The 17090-nt window shown below is 43.4% G+C and overlaps 1 protein-coding gene across 4 annotated transcripts in view; it reads left to right on the top strand.

Moving 5' to 3' along the window:
• The first annotated feature begins 329 nt into the window (after nt 1-329).
• The window catches only part of Prkra (protein kinase, interferon inducible double stranded RNA dependent activator), a 39006-nt gene continuing 22245 nt past the window's right edge, over nt 330-17090 (top strand). For 2 of the 4 annotated variants that reach the window (XM_030250934.1, XM_030250935.1), the window contains exons 1-7: nt 346-758; nt 1256-1425; nt 5246-5327; nt 8231-8309; nt 9233-9350; nt 11661-11755; nt 14843-15017. In XM_030250934.1, the coding sequence (XP_030106794.1) occupies nt 451-758; nt 1256-1425; nt 5246-5327; nt 8231-8309; nt 9233-9350; nt 11661-11755; nt 14843-15017 (1027 nt within the window). In that variant the 5' untranslated portion in view covers nt 346-450. Of the gene's footprint in view, nt 759-1255; nt 1426-5245; nt 5328-8230; nt 8310-9232; nt 9351-11660; nt 11756-14842; nt 15018-17090 lie in introns of all 4 variants that reach the window. The other 2 variants (NM_011871.3, XM_017318023.2) reach the window with 2 other exon arrangements.

Raw genomic sequence — 17090 nt, 5'->3', positions numbered from 1 at the left:
AGGCTCGTAGCCTACTACTAGCTTTCTCGCTGAGAAGGAAGCCACCTCCCTTTAAGGACAAAGGACTGAGGCTCTCTGCACCACTAAAGGCGGGAGGGGAAACTCGGGGAACCGAAGCGGGGTGCAGGCAGGAGCCGGGAAGAGCCGGGACATGCAATGGAGGCGGGGCCTAGAAGGGTGAGGGGCGGGGCCGGGCGCTCAGAAGCTTTGGAAGCGGAACGGGGGGTGGGGGGAGGCGCCTGCAGAGGCTGGGAAGAGCCCGGACTGGCAGAGAGGGCGGAGCCAGGTCGCAGGAGGGGCGGGGCCGGGCTCTGAGAAGCTCTGGGAACCCAACTAGAGAGCGGGCGGTAGCTGGGAAGGACAGAAACTTGGCAGAGAGGGCGGAGCCCGAGGAACGGGAAAGGGCTGAGCACTGTGGCAAAGTGGAGCAAGAACATCGAGGGGCTGAGCATGGCAGAGAGGGGCGGGGCAGAGAGGCTGGGCAGAGAGGGGGTGTGGCCGGCTCTTCCGCGCCGAGGCCCCGCCTCTCCTTCCTTCTCCTCCTGTCCCTTAGCTGGAGGGAGGCAGGCAGCGATTCGAGGGGCGTCCAAGCGGCAGCGCGGGCACGCTCCTCTCGGGAACTGGCCGACGTGGAGAGGGAGGACCCAGATCCACACTTCTCTTGATTGCTGTGGCCAGCCGTCCCTTCTCGCCATGTCCCATAGCAGGCATCGTGCCGAGGCCCCGCCGCTGCAGCGCGAGGACAGCGGGACCTTCAGGTCAGCGCCGGGCCGTCGAGGCCTCAAGGCCCAAGACGGGTGGGCAGCGGGGCAGGGGCAGGGAGCCGGCTGTCGGGCAGCATTCTGGGTAAAGCTCCCCCCTCTCCCGGCGTGGCGCTGGGCCCGCCCTCCGGGCCCTGGGGGTCTGCTGCGCGCCCCGCCCCTCTAGTGACCCTAGGCAGCTAGCCGATCGGGAGGACTTGATCAGTGTTGAGGCGCAGACCCGGGTGTCTAGCTGCCTAGTCCAAGCCCACCCGATTTCTTTCAGCATCCCTCCCACCGCTCTCAAGTTCTCTGTACAGACCTCTCCACTCTCCTCCATGGGCTGCAGCACCCGGGGACAGGTGCTCGCCCAGGCCTTGCCACTGATCCTGGCCGCTGGGGAGCTGCAGAACCTTTTTGTCACCATTTGTGACTGTCAAAACTGAGAAGTGGATGCTTTTGCTTCCCTTTCAGCTTTGACGTGCAATGCCTACGTTTTTTTCTGGTTTTTGCAGTTTGGGCAAGATGATAACAGCTAAGCCTGGGAAAACACCGATTCAGGTATTGCACGAGTACGGCATGAAGACCAAGAACATTCCAGTTTATGAATGTGAAAGATCCGATGTGCAAGTACACGTGCCCACTTTCACCTTCAGAGTAACCGTTGGTGACATAACTTGCACAGGTCTGTATGCAGTTAATTCCCCATGACCATGTGGATTGGAGGCCCTGATTCTATGTTGCTTTTCAGTAAGGAAAAGCGCCCTTTTAATTAAGATGGCTGTGGGAGTGTACTCTGAAGACAAGAGACTCCAGGATCAACTTCATTTGTTTCGCTCCCTAGTTCTGTCTCGCTAAGATGTAAGGAAGCTCAGACACTCCCAGCATCCTGCACACTTTCCAGTACCTGGGGAGCCGGCTAAAGTTCCTCTTAAGAATTAAAAACTGGAAATATTCTTGGAGCTCCGATAGCCAAGTCCGTGGGTGCTATCGCCTTTCAAAGTTACAAAGTTACCAGCGCAGAGGCTAGTAGCCACGCCGTCAGAATTTTCCGAGTTTCCCTTTTTATGGACACATCTGGAACTTCGGATTCTTGGTACCTACCACGCTTGAGTGTGTGTCCATGAAAAATCAGGGAAACATAGAAGACTCCCATACTGTATTCCTTCAAGCTGCAGCGCACAGTAGCTTCTAGTTCTAAATACTATATAAGTATTTTGTATAAAATTGTTTCCTCTTTTTATTCATGAAGTGGCAACTTTAAAAACCTTTTCATAAGCTACATGCCCAAGGTCACACACCAATGAAGTTTTAAAGTTCAGATTAATGCCTTCTTTTAGTCTAAGCCTGAGAAAATGGTTACCAGAGTTGCCATTTGTAAACGTGGACATTATTTTCCTACATACCTATTTAGCTGAAAGCATAAAAATTGTTAAATAGTTTAATTTGTAAATATACAAAGAAAAATTAGAAAAAGCTAAAGTTCCACTGTCTGCTAGTCTGAGCATATCATATATTCAAATATGGGGACCTGAGGTTGCCTATATTTATTGGAGCAACTTCAAAAAAAACCTGAAGCTTTTTAAATGTTTGTGTGTGGGGTAGATTGGTTGTAAGTATGCACTGGAAGTTTCCTTATGGAAATACACACGGTTAGAGTTGCGTTGCTACTTTAGCTGGTCATTTTTCAAATATTTGGGAGAAATGTTCAAGAAGAAAAGCCATTTTCCATTTTAGTGCATTTGGGTTAGAGATGAGCAACCTATTTCAACTGCTCTACCTTAGATCCCTCTCATACAGCCCTGTCTTCCTGTCGTAACTTCTCAGCCTTCCCCGCTTCAACTACTATCTAAAGACTATAATTCTGGAGGCAGGTGAATTTCTGAGTTCAAGGCAGTTCTGGTCTACAGAGTGAGTTCCAGGACAGCCAGGGCTATACAGAGAAACCCTGTCTTGAAAAACAAAACAAAACAAAAAACAAACAAACAAAAAGACTGTAACTCTGAAATCTTTGTCTTCAGCCAGGAACAGACATATCTGCCTGTGTGCTTTCTGGGCATCTTTGCTTGGGCATATTAGGGAAAGACATCTCAGACTCTTGTCCTGAACTCAACCATCTTTTCATTTAAACTCATTTTTCTTTCTTACATTCCTTTTCCCCCCGCTGGGAGGCACCAGAGTCAGTTGGTCAATAGAATTTTGAGGTTGTCTTGCTGACTCTGTCCTGTCCCCTTTTCCCCCTGTCTTTGTGTCTATGTTGCCATAAATCCCTGTCTTCTGGACAACTGTTGAGTCAGCATCTCTCTTTCTCTTGCTACCTGTGCTCTAGAACAGTAGTGGTTCTCAACCTTCCTAATGATATAACCCTTTAATTCAGTTCCTCATGTTGTGGTGACCCCAGCCCTAGAATTATTTTGTTACTACTTAATAACTTACGAAATTACATACTCCATTTTGTAGCTACTTCATAATTTTGCATGAACCATAGTGTAAATACCTAATCCTTGGAGTCAGGGGAGGTATCAAAACCCACAGGTTGACAACCTCTGGTCTAGACCATTGTTATCTTTCTCTTGGACTAAAGTTCCTCCCATCTTGTAACTGCTCTTTCAACTTGGAGTCTTGTGGTGTGCATTCTCTTCACAACAGCTAGTGTTTTTCGTTGTGTTTTTGAATCAGAGACTTACTATGTAGCCCAAGCTGACCTTGATTTTTATTTTATTTTATTTTCCTCCTGCCTCAGCCTCCAAAACTCTGCGCTTATAGGTATGTACCACCATTGCCTAACTCCGAACACTTTTTCTAGCATTCAAATTTGTCTCCCTCTTTTGTTTGTTTGTTTTTTTGTTTTTGTTTTTTGAGACAGGGTTTCTCTGTATAGCCCTGGCTGTCCTGGAACTCACTTTGTAGACCAGGCTGACCTCAAACTCAGAAATCTACCTGCCTCTGCCTCCCGAGTGCTGGGATTAAAGGCATGCACCACCTTGTCTCCCTCTTCTTTTTCTCTTCTCTTCTCTTCTCTTCTCTTCTCTTCTCTTCTCTTCTCTTCTCTTCTCTTCTCTTCTCTTCCTTTCCTTTCTTTACAGTCCATTTAGTGACCTCCCCATCTCACAAACTTTTAAAACAAACCCTAACTTGCTAGCATGATTTACAAACTTCTTAACAATGTCAGCAAGGAGCCTCAGTACCACACAGACACTTGGTAGGAATGCAGAGCACCCAGCCTTTTCCAGATGATGAGATTAGAGTATATGCTCTGAAAAGAAAACCTTCCCTGGCAATTCTTTACACACAAAGGTTTGCAAAGGACAGATGTATAATACGCTTTGCTATCCCTTCTTCCTGCACCCCTGCATCCCAGAATCCCTTTCATCAAGCTCACAGGCTTTATTCATTTTCAGCTCCTTGGGGCCTTGAGAACACTGTGTGCTGTGTCTCCCAGAACCGTTTGTAGGTGCTCCTCTGCCCTCGATGTTCTTTGGCTCCTCCTCACTTGACTTGTCTTCTAGTAGTCCATATAGTTCCCCTTCCTCCGTGAAAACTTCCTGAATCTCTCTAAAAGGAGCTAAGCTGCTTTTTGTTTGTTCATTTGGACACAGTGTTTGGTGGTGGCTCAAGGAGCCCCTAAGTCTCAATCCTCCTGCCTCAGCCTTCTGAATAGGTGTGATTACATAGCCACACATGCTGATCCTGTTGCCTCCTTACAGCCTGACCTGAGGTTTGTTATAATATGCCCTTTGTATTTCAGCTATCTGTTAACAGACATTTGGCTCCCAGTCCTAGAGAACAAGAGATTCTGTTTAGCCTTGTGGCATATTCCAAGTGTCTGTTTTAGTAGATAAGACAGTAATGGGCTCTGTGTCCTGATACTTGAAGGTCACACTTGAAAACATTTTCCATGAGTTTGAGAGTCTGAACTGAGGAGGAATAGATGGACTTCACCATTTACCTTCTGTGGCAGCTGAAATGAAGATGTATGTCAGTTTCCTGCATCCTCCCCTTATCTATCCACGTTAGCTATACAGATTGTGTGGAAGACTTGTGACATAAGCCTTACCTTACCCTTCTCCGTATCACTCAATGTGTAATCTTGCCTGCTTAGCTTAAACCAGGGCTGTCAGTGGCTGTTCCTTTAAGGAAAGCCTGCTGGAGAGAAATCTCTTTTCTGTCAGGGAATAAAGGAAGAACAAACGCTGAGTTCTCTTTCTTCAGGAGGTGTGATAGGGTCTAGCTTATTCCCATTTTATATAATACACATATGTGGTGTAGAAATAGTGTTTCATACAGGTATACATAAACTCAAATGAGTAGTACTTTTAAAACTGGCATTAATGTGTCGATTTCACGTGTTGAGAATCTTTCTAATATAACTGCATGTATAAGTGGATAGTTTCAGTAGCGAGCCAGCACACGTAAAGTGACATTGTTTTGCATTATGGCCGCGGATATGAAACACATACTTGTTCACAGAGACTAAGAACTTCTTCCTCCCGTCTTTAATGCAGGTGAAGGTACAAGTAAGAAGCTGGCGAAGCACAGAGCTGCGGAGGCCGCCATAAACATTTTGAAAGCCAATGCAAGTATTTGGTGAGCTAAATTTCTTTGTATTCTGCAGCTCAAAATTTTCATGGCTGAGGTAAGATGAAAATTTTTCATATGCTCTCAAAAGCGACAGAGCGGACAGTTGTTAATATCTTCACTCTAAAATTCCATATCTGTGAAAGCCTGACATCCATTAAAGACAATTTAAGCCTATTAAATCTGGTAGTTAACGGTAAAGGAAGGCTAGCTTTTGCTGGATGATGGAGTGCAGTCAGTACTTGTGGCAGATATTAATATTCTTACTATGAAGATGAAAATTTTAATCAATTATTTGTACACTAAATAAATAAGGTGTAAGATGGAAAAAGTCAGTAAAAATAGTACTTTTTTTTCAGGTTTTTTTGTTTGTTTTTGAGACAGTTTATTTGTGTAGCCAAGGCTGTCCTAGAACTAGTTGTGTAGACCAGGCGGGCCTCCAACTCACAGAGATCCACCTGCCTCTGCCTTCTGAGTGCTGGTATTAAAGGCGTGTGCCACCACTGCCTGGCCAACTTTTTTTTTTCTTTGAAGAAATGGTCTTATTTTGTCTTTTGTAGCCTATGTAGCCCAGGCTGGACTCCAACTAACTAGTAGTATAGGCCTGTGCCATTCTATCTAGCTGAAAGTACTCTTAGAAGTTCTTATTTGGAAAAGGGATCAAGATGTGTCTTTCCTGTATCAAATACAGGTAGATGTTAAGTGGGGCAATAATTCTAGATATTTCCAAATGGAAATGTCTGCCATTGTCAGTGTTTTAGAAAGAGTATTGGTGCTGCAGCATCATACATCTCATAAATGGAGTCTGCCGCTTCCACCGTGAACACTGTGGAACATGGCGTGCCTTCAGCTTCTCTTACACACACCCAGAGATGTCTGGAGTTTAGTCTAGTGTAATCTGCCCTTAGTTGGCATTTTTGTTCTCTAACCTTAGTGAGACTTACAGATTTAGGAGTATATTTAGGCTCCATGCCATGGCTCTCTCTTTCTCCGTCACTGTCAAGCTTTTGGGTAATTTTAAAATAGTGACATACTTACTTTCAAGATAAGTGGTTGCCCCAGTCCAGCCTCGGACCTGACCTCATAGGTGCCGCTTGCCTTCCTGTGGTCCTGACTATCCATGACTTACGATGGCTTCCAGGTCACACTTCCGGTAGCCTAGCTTTTGAGCATTTCTACCTGTTGGTTACCTCGCTGTTCTGTGTAGCCCATAGGTCATGCCAGAGTACGTTTGTAGAAATCAGCACACGGCAGGTCCTCCCGGCACGTGGGCACTTCACTTTGTCACCATGAAACTTTCCTATGCGTTTGTAACAGTAAGCAAGCTTTGCTATGTATTTGTGCTTTTTGGCAGATAAGATGAGAAACACTAAGCTATAATCAGGCCTACAGGCCTACACAGGGACTTTCTCACTCCTCCATCCCAATTATTTGCATAGCTTCGGCATGCAGCATTGTAAGGGAAGACTTGTCTACTCTGCCAGCCTGTGTTAAACGTGCCAGTTGGAGATGGCAGTAGCTGAGTCTCGCTCGTGTCATAGCAGCAATGACGCTTCAGTTATTTATTTAGGTGGTTGTCAATGTGGAGCGCAGCTTCTTCAGAAGTAGGCATTGATTCCCCAAGTAGCTAGTCATTTCAAACTCCCTTGACAAAACTCTTCTCTCTCCCCTGTTTATAACCCCCCCCCCACACACACACAGATACATTAAAACCCGATTTATACAGGATTTTTTTTTTAATGCAAGATACATCAAAATCTTAGAGAATTATATAAGCAGATGATGGGACACATTTTCTTGCCTGGCTATCTGGAGGAAAATGCATTTATAGTCTGTTACAATACTAGTAGGCTAACATTCCTGGCTAATGGTTATTTTTTTAAGTGGTTTTAATAGTAATGTACTTTATACATTCATACAAACGTACACACACACACACACACACACACACACACATTTAAGAACTTCAATCATGCATCTATATCACTCCTATCCATCTCCCCTCCTCCTTGTCCGACCCATCTCCTCATCCCAAAATATGATTTCTTCTTTAATTACTATTGCTACATGTACTTTCCCTGGGACTATTTTTAGATTTATCTTTATGCTTATGAGTGTTTTGCCTGCATGTATATATGTGTACTATATGTATGCCTAGTGCCCACAGAGGACAGAAGGATGCTAAATGCATTCTTTAATCCCCTGAAATTGGTGTTATGGATGATTGTTAGCCATCCTGACCCTGTGGGGACTTGGAACCAAACCAGGTTCTCTGTAAGAGCGGAGAGTGTTCTTAACCACCGAGCCACCTTTCCAGCCCTTAGTGTGTACATTTTAAATATTTTTATTAAGCAACTCTTATGTACAATGCACTACAAAGCTTATCTAAGTCACTAATACATCGGCCCTACAACCAAGTAGTAGTCAGTGCGATTCAGAAGAAGCTAGGTGAGGAATGGACAGGTTTGTGCAACATTGAATAATTTATGGCCAAGTGACTTTTTAAAGATCCAGACTAAATTTTTTTTTTAATATAGGGTCTTGTGTAGCTCAGGCTAGCCTCAGACTTTCTGTGTTTAGGGGTTTAAGGGTAACTTTGAGCTCCTGATCTTTCTTCCTCTACCATCAGAATGGCAAGATTATAGGCATGTGTCACCAAGCTTGGCCCCAAATAGTTCAGTGACTCAGAAGAATGAGAGGTTATGATCCTTTGAAGTAAAACAGTAGCCATCTGGAAACGAGGCTCAATGTAGCCCTAGGATAATGGGTAGATCAGATTCCCAAAGAAGTGAAGGGCATTCAGTCCTCGTAGAAGGGATGGAAGAGCTTGGGCTGAGGTGGTTACATAGACAATACATCGTCATTTATATAATAAATCATCTTATTTAATAACACTCTTAAATAATGTTTAGCTTTGCAGTTCCTGACCCCTTAATGCCTGATCCATCCAAACAGCCGAAGAACCAGCTGAATCCAATTGGCTCATTACAGGTAAGTTAGTTTTCCATACTATTTGTCTACTGGCCAAACGTATAGTAAATTTGTATATCATAAAGGCTAAGAAAAGCAGTTGATATTTAAAACATAATAGGGGAATATAAATATTTTGTTTTCTTTCTTTCTTTGTGTTTTTGAGACAGGATCTCTTTATGTGTCCCTAACTATCCTGGATCTTACTATGTAGATCAGGCTGGCCTGGAACTCACAGAGATCCACCTGCCTCTGCCTCCTGAGTGCTGGGATTAATGGCTTGTGTCCCCATGCCCCAGCAGTGAGTATTTTGTTTCTAAGTTGTGATCAATGCAATCTGTGTAGCTAGCTTGAAATGATTTTCTTATTAACCAGTTTTGGACTTTCTTCTTGTTCAGTATTTGCCTTTGTTTGGTTGAATGGTTACTCAATATAAGCAGACCTTGGTGTAACAGGTCTATATTTTTCTTAGCCAATAGGCCAATAAACAGTTGGGTAACCGGTTTTATGCTTTAAGGGTATGGTATTTCTCACTACTCTTGCAACCTACCTCTTTCTACTTCTGTTGAGACAGAATTTACACAGGATCTTAGCTGCGCAGCTAAATTCAAGAGAAGAGAGGGAGCCTAATTGCTTGATTCTAAGAAAAAAAAATCATATGTAGCCTAACTTTCCTATTGAACGCAGGCAGCAGGCGTCAGCTCACTGTGGAATAGAAAAGCACTGTCAACACCACAGAGCTGCTGTGGTTTTGGCGTCATGATAGAAGATAAAATATGGGTCTGCCTATGGGAAATAACAGGGTGTTCTTGCAGTGTCCCATTGGCCAGCACAGTGGTGCTTTTCAAGCACATGACTAGAAACAGAATCCAAGAGGAGCATCATTTGTGTGACTGAGCCATTGAATAGTTAAGTTTTCTATTGTAACCTCATCAATTTTACAGGAATTAGCAATTCACCATGGCTGGCGACTTCCTGAATATACCCTTTCCCAGGAAGGAGGACCGGCTCATAAGAGGGAATACACCACGATCTGCAGGCTTGAATCATTCATGGAAACTGGTACTTCACTCTTACAGTCAGAGGAGCTTGCAATGTTTTCAGATGGGGAATTACCATTGAAATTTCTGTCACATGGCTTTTTGGATATTGATGTCTCTTTTCTACTATCTTTGACTTTCTGAGAATAGTTATATTTCTTAATTTGATGTTTTAAAAATGAGATTGTAACTGAAAAGACAGGCAAATTATAGGCTCTGTGCCATAAGTAGTCTTCATTGGATTATAAACGGGGTGATGAATGAGAGACTATGTGTCAAAAAACATTGTGGAGAGCTTCTGAGGGTGTTTCCTAATGGCAGACTATTGGTTTAGTGTATATGAGGCCCTAATTTCAGTCCCCAGAATCATAAAATATAAATAATAATATAATAAACAACAAACAGATAATAGAGGGTTTTTTTTGTTTTGTTTTTTGTTTTAGTTGCAGCAAACTTTGTGTTATAAAGGTAATGCACTATGAGAAAAAACTTTAAGAAGTACTAGTGAGAATCCCTGTGTTAACCTCCATGGCATGCTTCGGTCACTTCTGAAGTAGATTTATATGAGATTGAATGAGCTATGGGTGCAGGACAGTGATAAGGGGCTTGCCTGGTGTAAGTGAGGTCCTGGATCCAATCCCCAGTGCAGATGAGAAAAGAAAAAGAAAATAGTGTTCTACTTATAGTGTTCTACTTTAGATGGAGATTAGACTCAAGTAACAGGCCCGTGTTTACTCCTGAGTGGCAGTGCGGTCAGCACAGAAAATGCTGGGCCAGGAGCAGGGCCAGGAGCAGGGCCAGAAGCTTACATTCTTCATGTAGTCATGATTTAGACAGTTGCGCAAACTTCTTAGTCTCTTTGACTTCCATTTTGTTGGTTTGTTTGTTTTTATTGTTTAGTAGTGTTGGCTGTTTCACACACAGCCTGTCATGTGTTAGGCACGTGTTCTATGACTGAGTTATACCCCCAGTCGTTTTTTGTGGTTTTGTTTTTGAGACAAGGTCTCCCTATAGGTGGCACTGGCTGTTGTGAAACTCACTCTGTATGTAGACCATGCTGGCCTTGAGCTTACAGAGATCCAACTGCCTCTCCCAAGTACATGAGCTGCCATGTCTAGCTATCCCCAGTTTTTAAATCTACAAAAGTAAAGTACAGAAGTAGATATTTAACATGTCTTTCAATTCCAGTATCACCTATACCTTTATTAATTAAAAAAATTCACATAGTTGTCATCTTATAAAAGATTATAAGCAAGACATAGATGTTAAGAGTTAGGAATTGCACCGGGTGTGGTGATGCACGCTTTTAATCCCAGCACTCGGGAGGCAGAGGCAGGCAGATTTCTGAGTTCGAGGCCAGCCTTGTCTACAAAGTGAGTTCCAGGACAGCCAGGGCTATACAGAGAAACCCTGTCTCAAAAAACAAAAAATAAAAAAATAAAAAAAAAGGAGAGTTAGGAATTAGCATTCAAGTGTATTTGATAAATTTAATTGGTCAGGATTAGACCATATATGATTCATGTGCTAGGTATAGAGAAAGTTTGCAAGTGCTACAAACTTTCAGTGGATAATTATTAAAGACAGATTGTTGAAGAAAAAGAGTTCCTGGGCTGGGGAAATGTCTTGGTGGATAAAATGCTTGCTGCAGAACCGCAACCTGAATTTGAATCCTTGGTACCTGCCTTCTGAACAGCTCGCACACAGTAAGGCACAAGAACGCCCTGGGGCCCACTGGCCAGCCAGTGCTGCTGAAATGTGAGTCCCAGGCTCAGGGACAGACCCTGCCTGCAAAACAAACAACAAACAAATCTTATAGAACAAAAACAGAAATGGAGGACAGCAGAGGAAGATAACCAACATCACCAGCCTCTGACCTCTATGTGCCCTGGCATGGGTGGGCTCAGCTACACACATACACACACATTTTAAAAAATATAATTAATGGCATTTGAGGACTGGTGGTATAGCTTAGTAATAGAGCATTTATCTAGTCTCTCTCTCTCTCTCTCTCTCTCTCTCTCTCTCTCTTTCTCTCTCTCTCTGGTGTGTGTGTGTGTGTGTGTGTATGTGTGTGTGTATTTTACTTTGGCAGCTAAATGCTGCCAGATTTAGTACAGGTGAACACAGAAGGATTTGGGAGGTATGGTATGTTGAGATGTACACACAGTATGTGTATATATTACAACAAACAGCAGTGTCAGTGCAATAAAATGTATTGGGCCAGTGTATGAAAATCCTGAGGTATTCACTAATAAAACACAACTCTGTACAGATTTTATCATTTTCTGTGGACATTAATTTCTAAATCTACTGTTTCTTTTTCTTTATTTAGGAAAGGGGGCATCAAAAAAACAAGCCAAGAGAAATGCTGCTGAGAAATTTCTCGCCAAGTTTAGTAATATTTCTCCAGAGAACCACATTTCTCTAGTAAGTAATAATCAGGCAGGATTTGAATAAAACTAAACAACTATTGCCGGAGATGTCCCTTCATTTCTTGTATTGCTGCTTCAGAGTTGCAATGTTTAAAATGTTGAGTTATCTATGACTCCAGTTTTTATTGTGTCCTGTATGTGAGCCAGGGTTGGTTCAGGTAAGAGGACTCGGGAGACATAGTAAATTCAGAATTTCAGTATGGGATCTGAAAATGAGAGTTCAGCCAGGAGCCTGACTCTGGAATGCTCTATGCTTAGCACACAGGACCAAGTAAGCAAATTAACCAAGAGCCGGCCTGGGTGCTGCTTTTCCACATCCGTTCCATCGTCCGTTCATTCATCTGCATGCGTAGTGATCATTTGGTGAGCTTGCACTGTGTCAGGAGCCGTGGGATACAACACACAGCCAGCTTCTGCCTCTAACCAGTTTAATCGCTGGCTGAAAGAGGAGTATACTAGAGATGGATGGTCAGATAATGCAGATGTAGGGCTGTGCATGAACATGGAAGAAGGCAGCCAGCCAAGACCAGAGTTTCAGGAAAGCCTCCAGGAAGAAGTAACATTGAAGCTGAGACATACAGAGACGATCTTTTCAATAGATGCTAAAAAGATACTTGTAGCAGTCATAACTGATTTTAAAAAAAAAACAAAAGTATTAAAAGCATGGTTAGTATCTCTGCATTACAATCATCTCATTAAAATAAAAAATGAAGCAGGACACTCAGTAAGAGGCTTTTGTCTGACTTTGTTCCAGAAACGTAGTTAGATGACAGGGAACAAAATGACGCTGTAAACAAGGGAAGATGAGCTACAGTGATTTCTAGATGCAAGTAATCTGATTTTATTCCTGTAAACCCCTGGAGAGATGGGAACAGTGGCACATTTGGGAGGCAGATGCAAGAGATGCAGAAGTTCAGAGCAGCCTTTGGCTACATAGCAAGTACAAGGCATTCCCAGGCTACATGAAACCCTGTCTCAAAGACAGTAAGAGAATATAATATGCCAAGGTAACTGATAGTTTAATGTACAAAATCAATGTTGTCACGTTGTTTAGTCATATGGAAGTAACAACTGGAGGGGTTAAAAGGAGAAGGATAAATCATTGCTTTGGGGAGCGGGGAGTCTGAGGGTGAGGAGGGGGCACAGCGAGGGCTTTGTTCGTGTTTGTGTACTGTATTATTCTTTCCCTATGGTAGATATACATAGATTAACAAGTGCCTGAGAGTTTGGTGATGAGCTTGGCTCTGCTAATGAAGTACTTGCCACGCAGGTATGAAGACCTAAGTTCAGAAATCTAGCACTCAGATAAAAAAGCAGGCACAATGGCCTGTGAGCCCAGCCTTGGAACATAGAGGTGGAAGGGTCCTTGCTGGTCAGCCAGGCTAGCTGAATCTGTGGGCTCTGGATTCAGGGAGAGACTCTGACTCAAACAACAAGGCAGAAAGTGATAAGAAGACACGTCTATTGACCTCTGGCCTCCACACACATACGTAAACACATTCTCACACGTGCTACAAGCACACATATGCTATACCACACACAACATACACCACATACACACACAACCAAAATTTAAAATTTACAAATAAAAACACGTACTTCATGGAAAAATTGTCTGAAGAAACAAAAAAAAGATATACTAGAAAAAAATCAACAATTTTCTTATTTATAAAGCCAAGAGCTATTTTCAATATCTGGGGTAAACTTGAATAGACATTTGCAAGGATTCATGTAGAAATACGTCGAAACCCTACAGAAGAATATAATGGAAATTAAATTAACATGGCCCTGTTTCTTCTTTTCATACAGAGACTCAGTATAGTAAACATAAAACTGTAAGCTGTCTTACTCTTAACTGCCAGAATTCAGTTTGGAGCTCAGCAGGACCTTACAAAGCTTGTCTGGAAAAAGGAGAAAACAAATGCTTGAGCACAGCACCTAGAAAGCAAGAATTTAAGGTGGGCTAGGGTGCTCGCCCTCTGAGAATAATGCAGAGTGTGGACCTGTGATAAAGCAGGTTACTGGTGGGAGAGCGGAACACGGCTCAGGAGTTGGTGCAAGTGCATGGCCACCTCGTGATGGCAGCAAGGGGATTTTAGAAGATCAGGTACAGTGTGGACAGCTGACAGACAGGTGAGGATGGGATGGTCCAGGTACAGTGTAGACAGCTGACAGCCATGGGCGAGGATGGGAGATAGTGCATTTGTCTGTGTGTCCTTGTGTAAATAGATGGCATATCCCCATACCAAACCTCGTGCCTAAGTAAATCCCAGATCAAGGATTGAGCATGAATAGAACTGTCTTGGCAAACACAAACGGTCTTTTGAAAAGAATCTTAGGGATAGAAAGTCTTTTTTAACTGTAACTTAACATCTAAAATCTGAAGCAAATGAATTTGACTAGAACTTACGATACAGCCAAAAAAGTATGAATAAAATCAACATAACTAAAACAAGCAAAGAATTCAGCTTTCATACGTGTAAAGCCTGTATACATCAATTTTTTGAAAAGTCTAGTAGGAAAAATATGAAGGAATGGAAAAATATTCAGTGTATTCATGCCAACTAAGATATTCTGTCTGTTTTAAGTTGGTGGAAGCTACACTGTTTGGTAACTAGCTGCTGTTGGTGAGAGTGTGATAAGCAAGCACTTTGGTCGGTGGGTATGTAAATTAGTTCAGAAATCAACCTGCAAGCATTTGCTGCACTGAGGTATGTAGGAGGGGGCAAGGTGCATATGTATGGAGGTCAAAGGGTGTCACTTCTCTCCTCTTTCCATATGGGTCCCAGGGATCAGACTCAGGAATTAGATTTGGCATCAAAGAGCCCTAACCTGCTGAGCCATCTCTCTGGCTCAAGTTGTAACATTTATTAAAATAAAAGCATTTCTGTTGGCAGTGTCTCTCCTAGACATACATAATACTGGAAATAAAAAACAAAGCTGGGTCCTCCGGAAAAGCAGCCAGTGTTTTTCACCCCGACCCATCTCTCCATCCCCCGAGCATCTGTGTTCACTTACCCTGGTACTGATGTTGGAACTGGCCCATTTCGGAGCTGACGTTTCCCTCCTCTCTGCCTTTTAGACGAACGTGGTTGGACATTCCCTAGGATGCACTTGGCACTCCTTGAGGAATTCCCCTGGTGAGAAGATCAACCTCCTGAAAAGGAGCCTCCTCAGTCTCCCGAACACAGACTACATCCAGCTGCTTAGTGAGATTGCCAGCGAGCAAGGCTTTAACATAACGTATTTGGATATAGGTATGCTTTCTCGTGTGCCCTGACATGTTTCTTCTCAGGACCTCATGCATCTCATGCTGACCTTGCCTTTACCTCCCAAGGGCTGGGTGGGATTATGGGAGCAAAACACCACCATGTTCCACCTCTGTGGATGTTCATTTAATTCAGTTTATACACCTGTTTAGTGTGTGTGTGTGTGTGTGTGTGTGTGTGTGTGTGCGTGCACATGTGCATGTACATGCATGTTTAGTGTCATGATTTTAGCATCAGAACAATGTGATATCCCTATTCAAACCTTAGTGAGATGTGAAGAGCTAGCCTGGCAGAGCTGCAGGCTCTGAGAAAGTAGAGCTTCGGGGCTAGAAGACCCTGCAACAGTCTTGGCAACTTTAAGATTGATCTATGAATCTAATGCAGAGTCTGTATAAACAGCAGGTGATGCAGAATCCGAGAGCAAATGTACACAGGTGGTCAGGAAATAGCTGATGAGAGACTGTCTTAGTCAGGGTTTCTATTCCTGCACAAACATCATCACCAAGAAGCAAGTTGGGGAAGAAAGGGTTTATTCGGCTTACACTTCCATGCTGCTGTTCATCACCAAAGGAAGTCAGGACTGGAACTCAAGCAGGTCAGGGAGCAGGAGCTGAGGGCCATGGAGGGATGTTCTTTACTGGCTTGCCTCCCCTGGCTTGCTCAGCCTGCTCTCTTATAGAACCCAAGACTACCAGCCCAGAGATGGTCCCACCCACAAGGGGCCTTTCCCCCTTGATCACTAATTGAGAAAATGCCTTACAGTTGGATCTCATGGAGGCATTTCCTCAACTGAAGCTCCTTTCTCTGTGATAACTCCAGCTGTGTCAAGTTGACACAAAACTAGCCAGTACAGAGACCATCCCATAAGTGTTTATCAGTGTCTTCAGTTTGGAAAATGGGGATAACTGAGCCATCATAGACTAAGGAGAAAAACAAACAAACAAACAAACAAACAAACAAACAAACGCCAGAGTGTAGGCTAAGAAGGAAGCCTGTGAGGAGGATTTAGATATGCACTGATGTGCTGTTGACATGCTTCATACCAGCTTAAGAGCTGAAGAGTTCTGGAGCATCCAGAACTGGCTTTTGACCAGCTCCCGTGGTGCAGCTGCTGCCAGTGAAACCAGACAAATGAGCTGGGCACTTGGGAGACTGAGGCAGGAGGATCACTGTAAATTTGAGACCAACCTAGCTATAGAGTGAGTGTTACACCAGGCAGAGCTACACAAATAAAACACCTACAAAGGTGTCCAACCTCATTACTTCAAAGGGAAATGTAAGTTAAAGTGGAGGGGAAGGGCAACATCAAACTCACTAGGTTGGCTTCAGTCAGGAAAATGGAAGATAGAAAACAAGACTGTTAGATTCCAGTTTGGAACCTCATAGATTGGTGGTCAGATGTAAAATGGTTCAGTTATCAGCAACTCGTGTGACCGAGCAGTTTCACTCCTGGAAATTAAAACTAGTAGCCGTCACTCTACCATAAGAAGTGATGGTCTAATGCCTACAGCAGCATAAACAGATTTGAAGATATTGCGCCAAGTGAAAGAAGCCAGTCACAAAAGGCTACAGTATAAGTCAGTGAACTAGTCAGTAGAGGTTAATCCATGCACACAGCACAGGCTGGTGGATGCCCAGAGTGAGAGGGAAGGGACTTGGAAGGGTAATTGTCTGATGGGTGCAGCTGTCCCCTTAGGTTATGCAAATGACTTGGAAGTGGATAGAGCCGTGGATGTAGAAAATGACATGGACTTGTTCAGTTTCGAAACCAGTTGGCTTCACGTCAATTTTTCTTTTATTGAGGGACAAAGGCCTTAGATCCAGTTACTCATTCAGTAATCCTATTGTTATTAAGATATGTCCTTGAAATTGAGTGACTAAATATTATCATTTAACCATAGTCACTTTAAAAGTTATTATCGAGTGTGTGTGTATGTGTGGGTGTGCGAGCATTCGTTCGTGTGTGTGTGTGTGTGTGTGTGTGTGTGTGTGTGTGTGTGACAGCATGTGTGGGATCAGAAGGCAACTTTGTGGAGTCAGTTCTCTCCCCCCATCTTTCTG

The sequence above is a fragment of the Mus musculus genome, chromosome 2 (assembly GCF_000001635.26).
Source record: "Mus musculus strain C57BL/6J chromosome 2, GRCm38.p6 C57BL/6J".
Classification (NCBI taxonomy): Eukaryota; Metazoa; Chordata; class Mammalia; order Rodentia; family Muridae; genus Mus; species Mus musculus.
The sequence above is the reverse complement of the archived record's forward strand: the minus strand, read 5'-3'. Positions and strand labels throughout refer to the sequence as shown.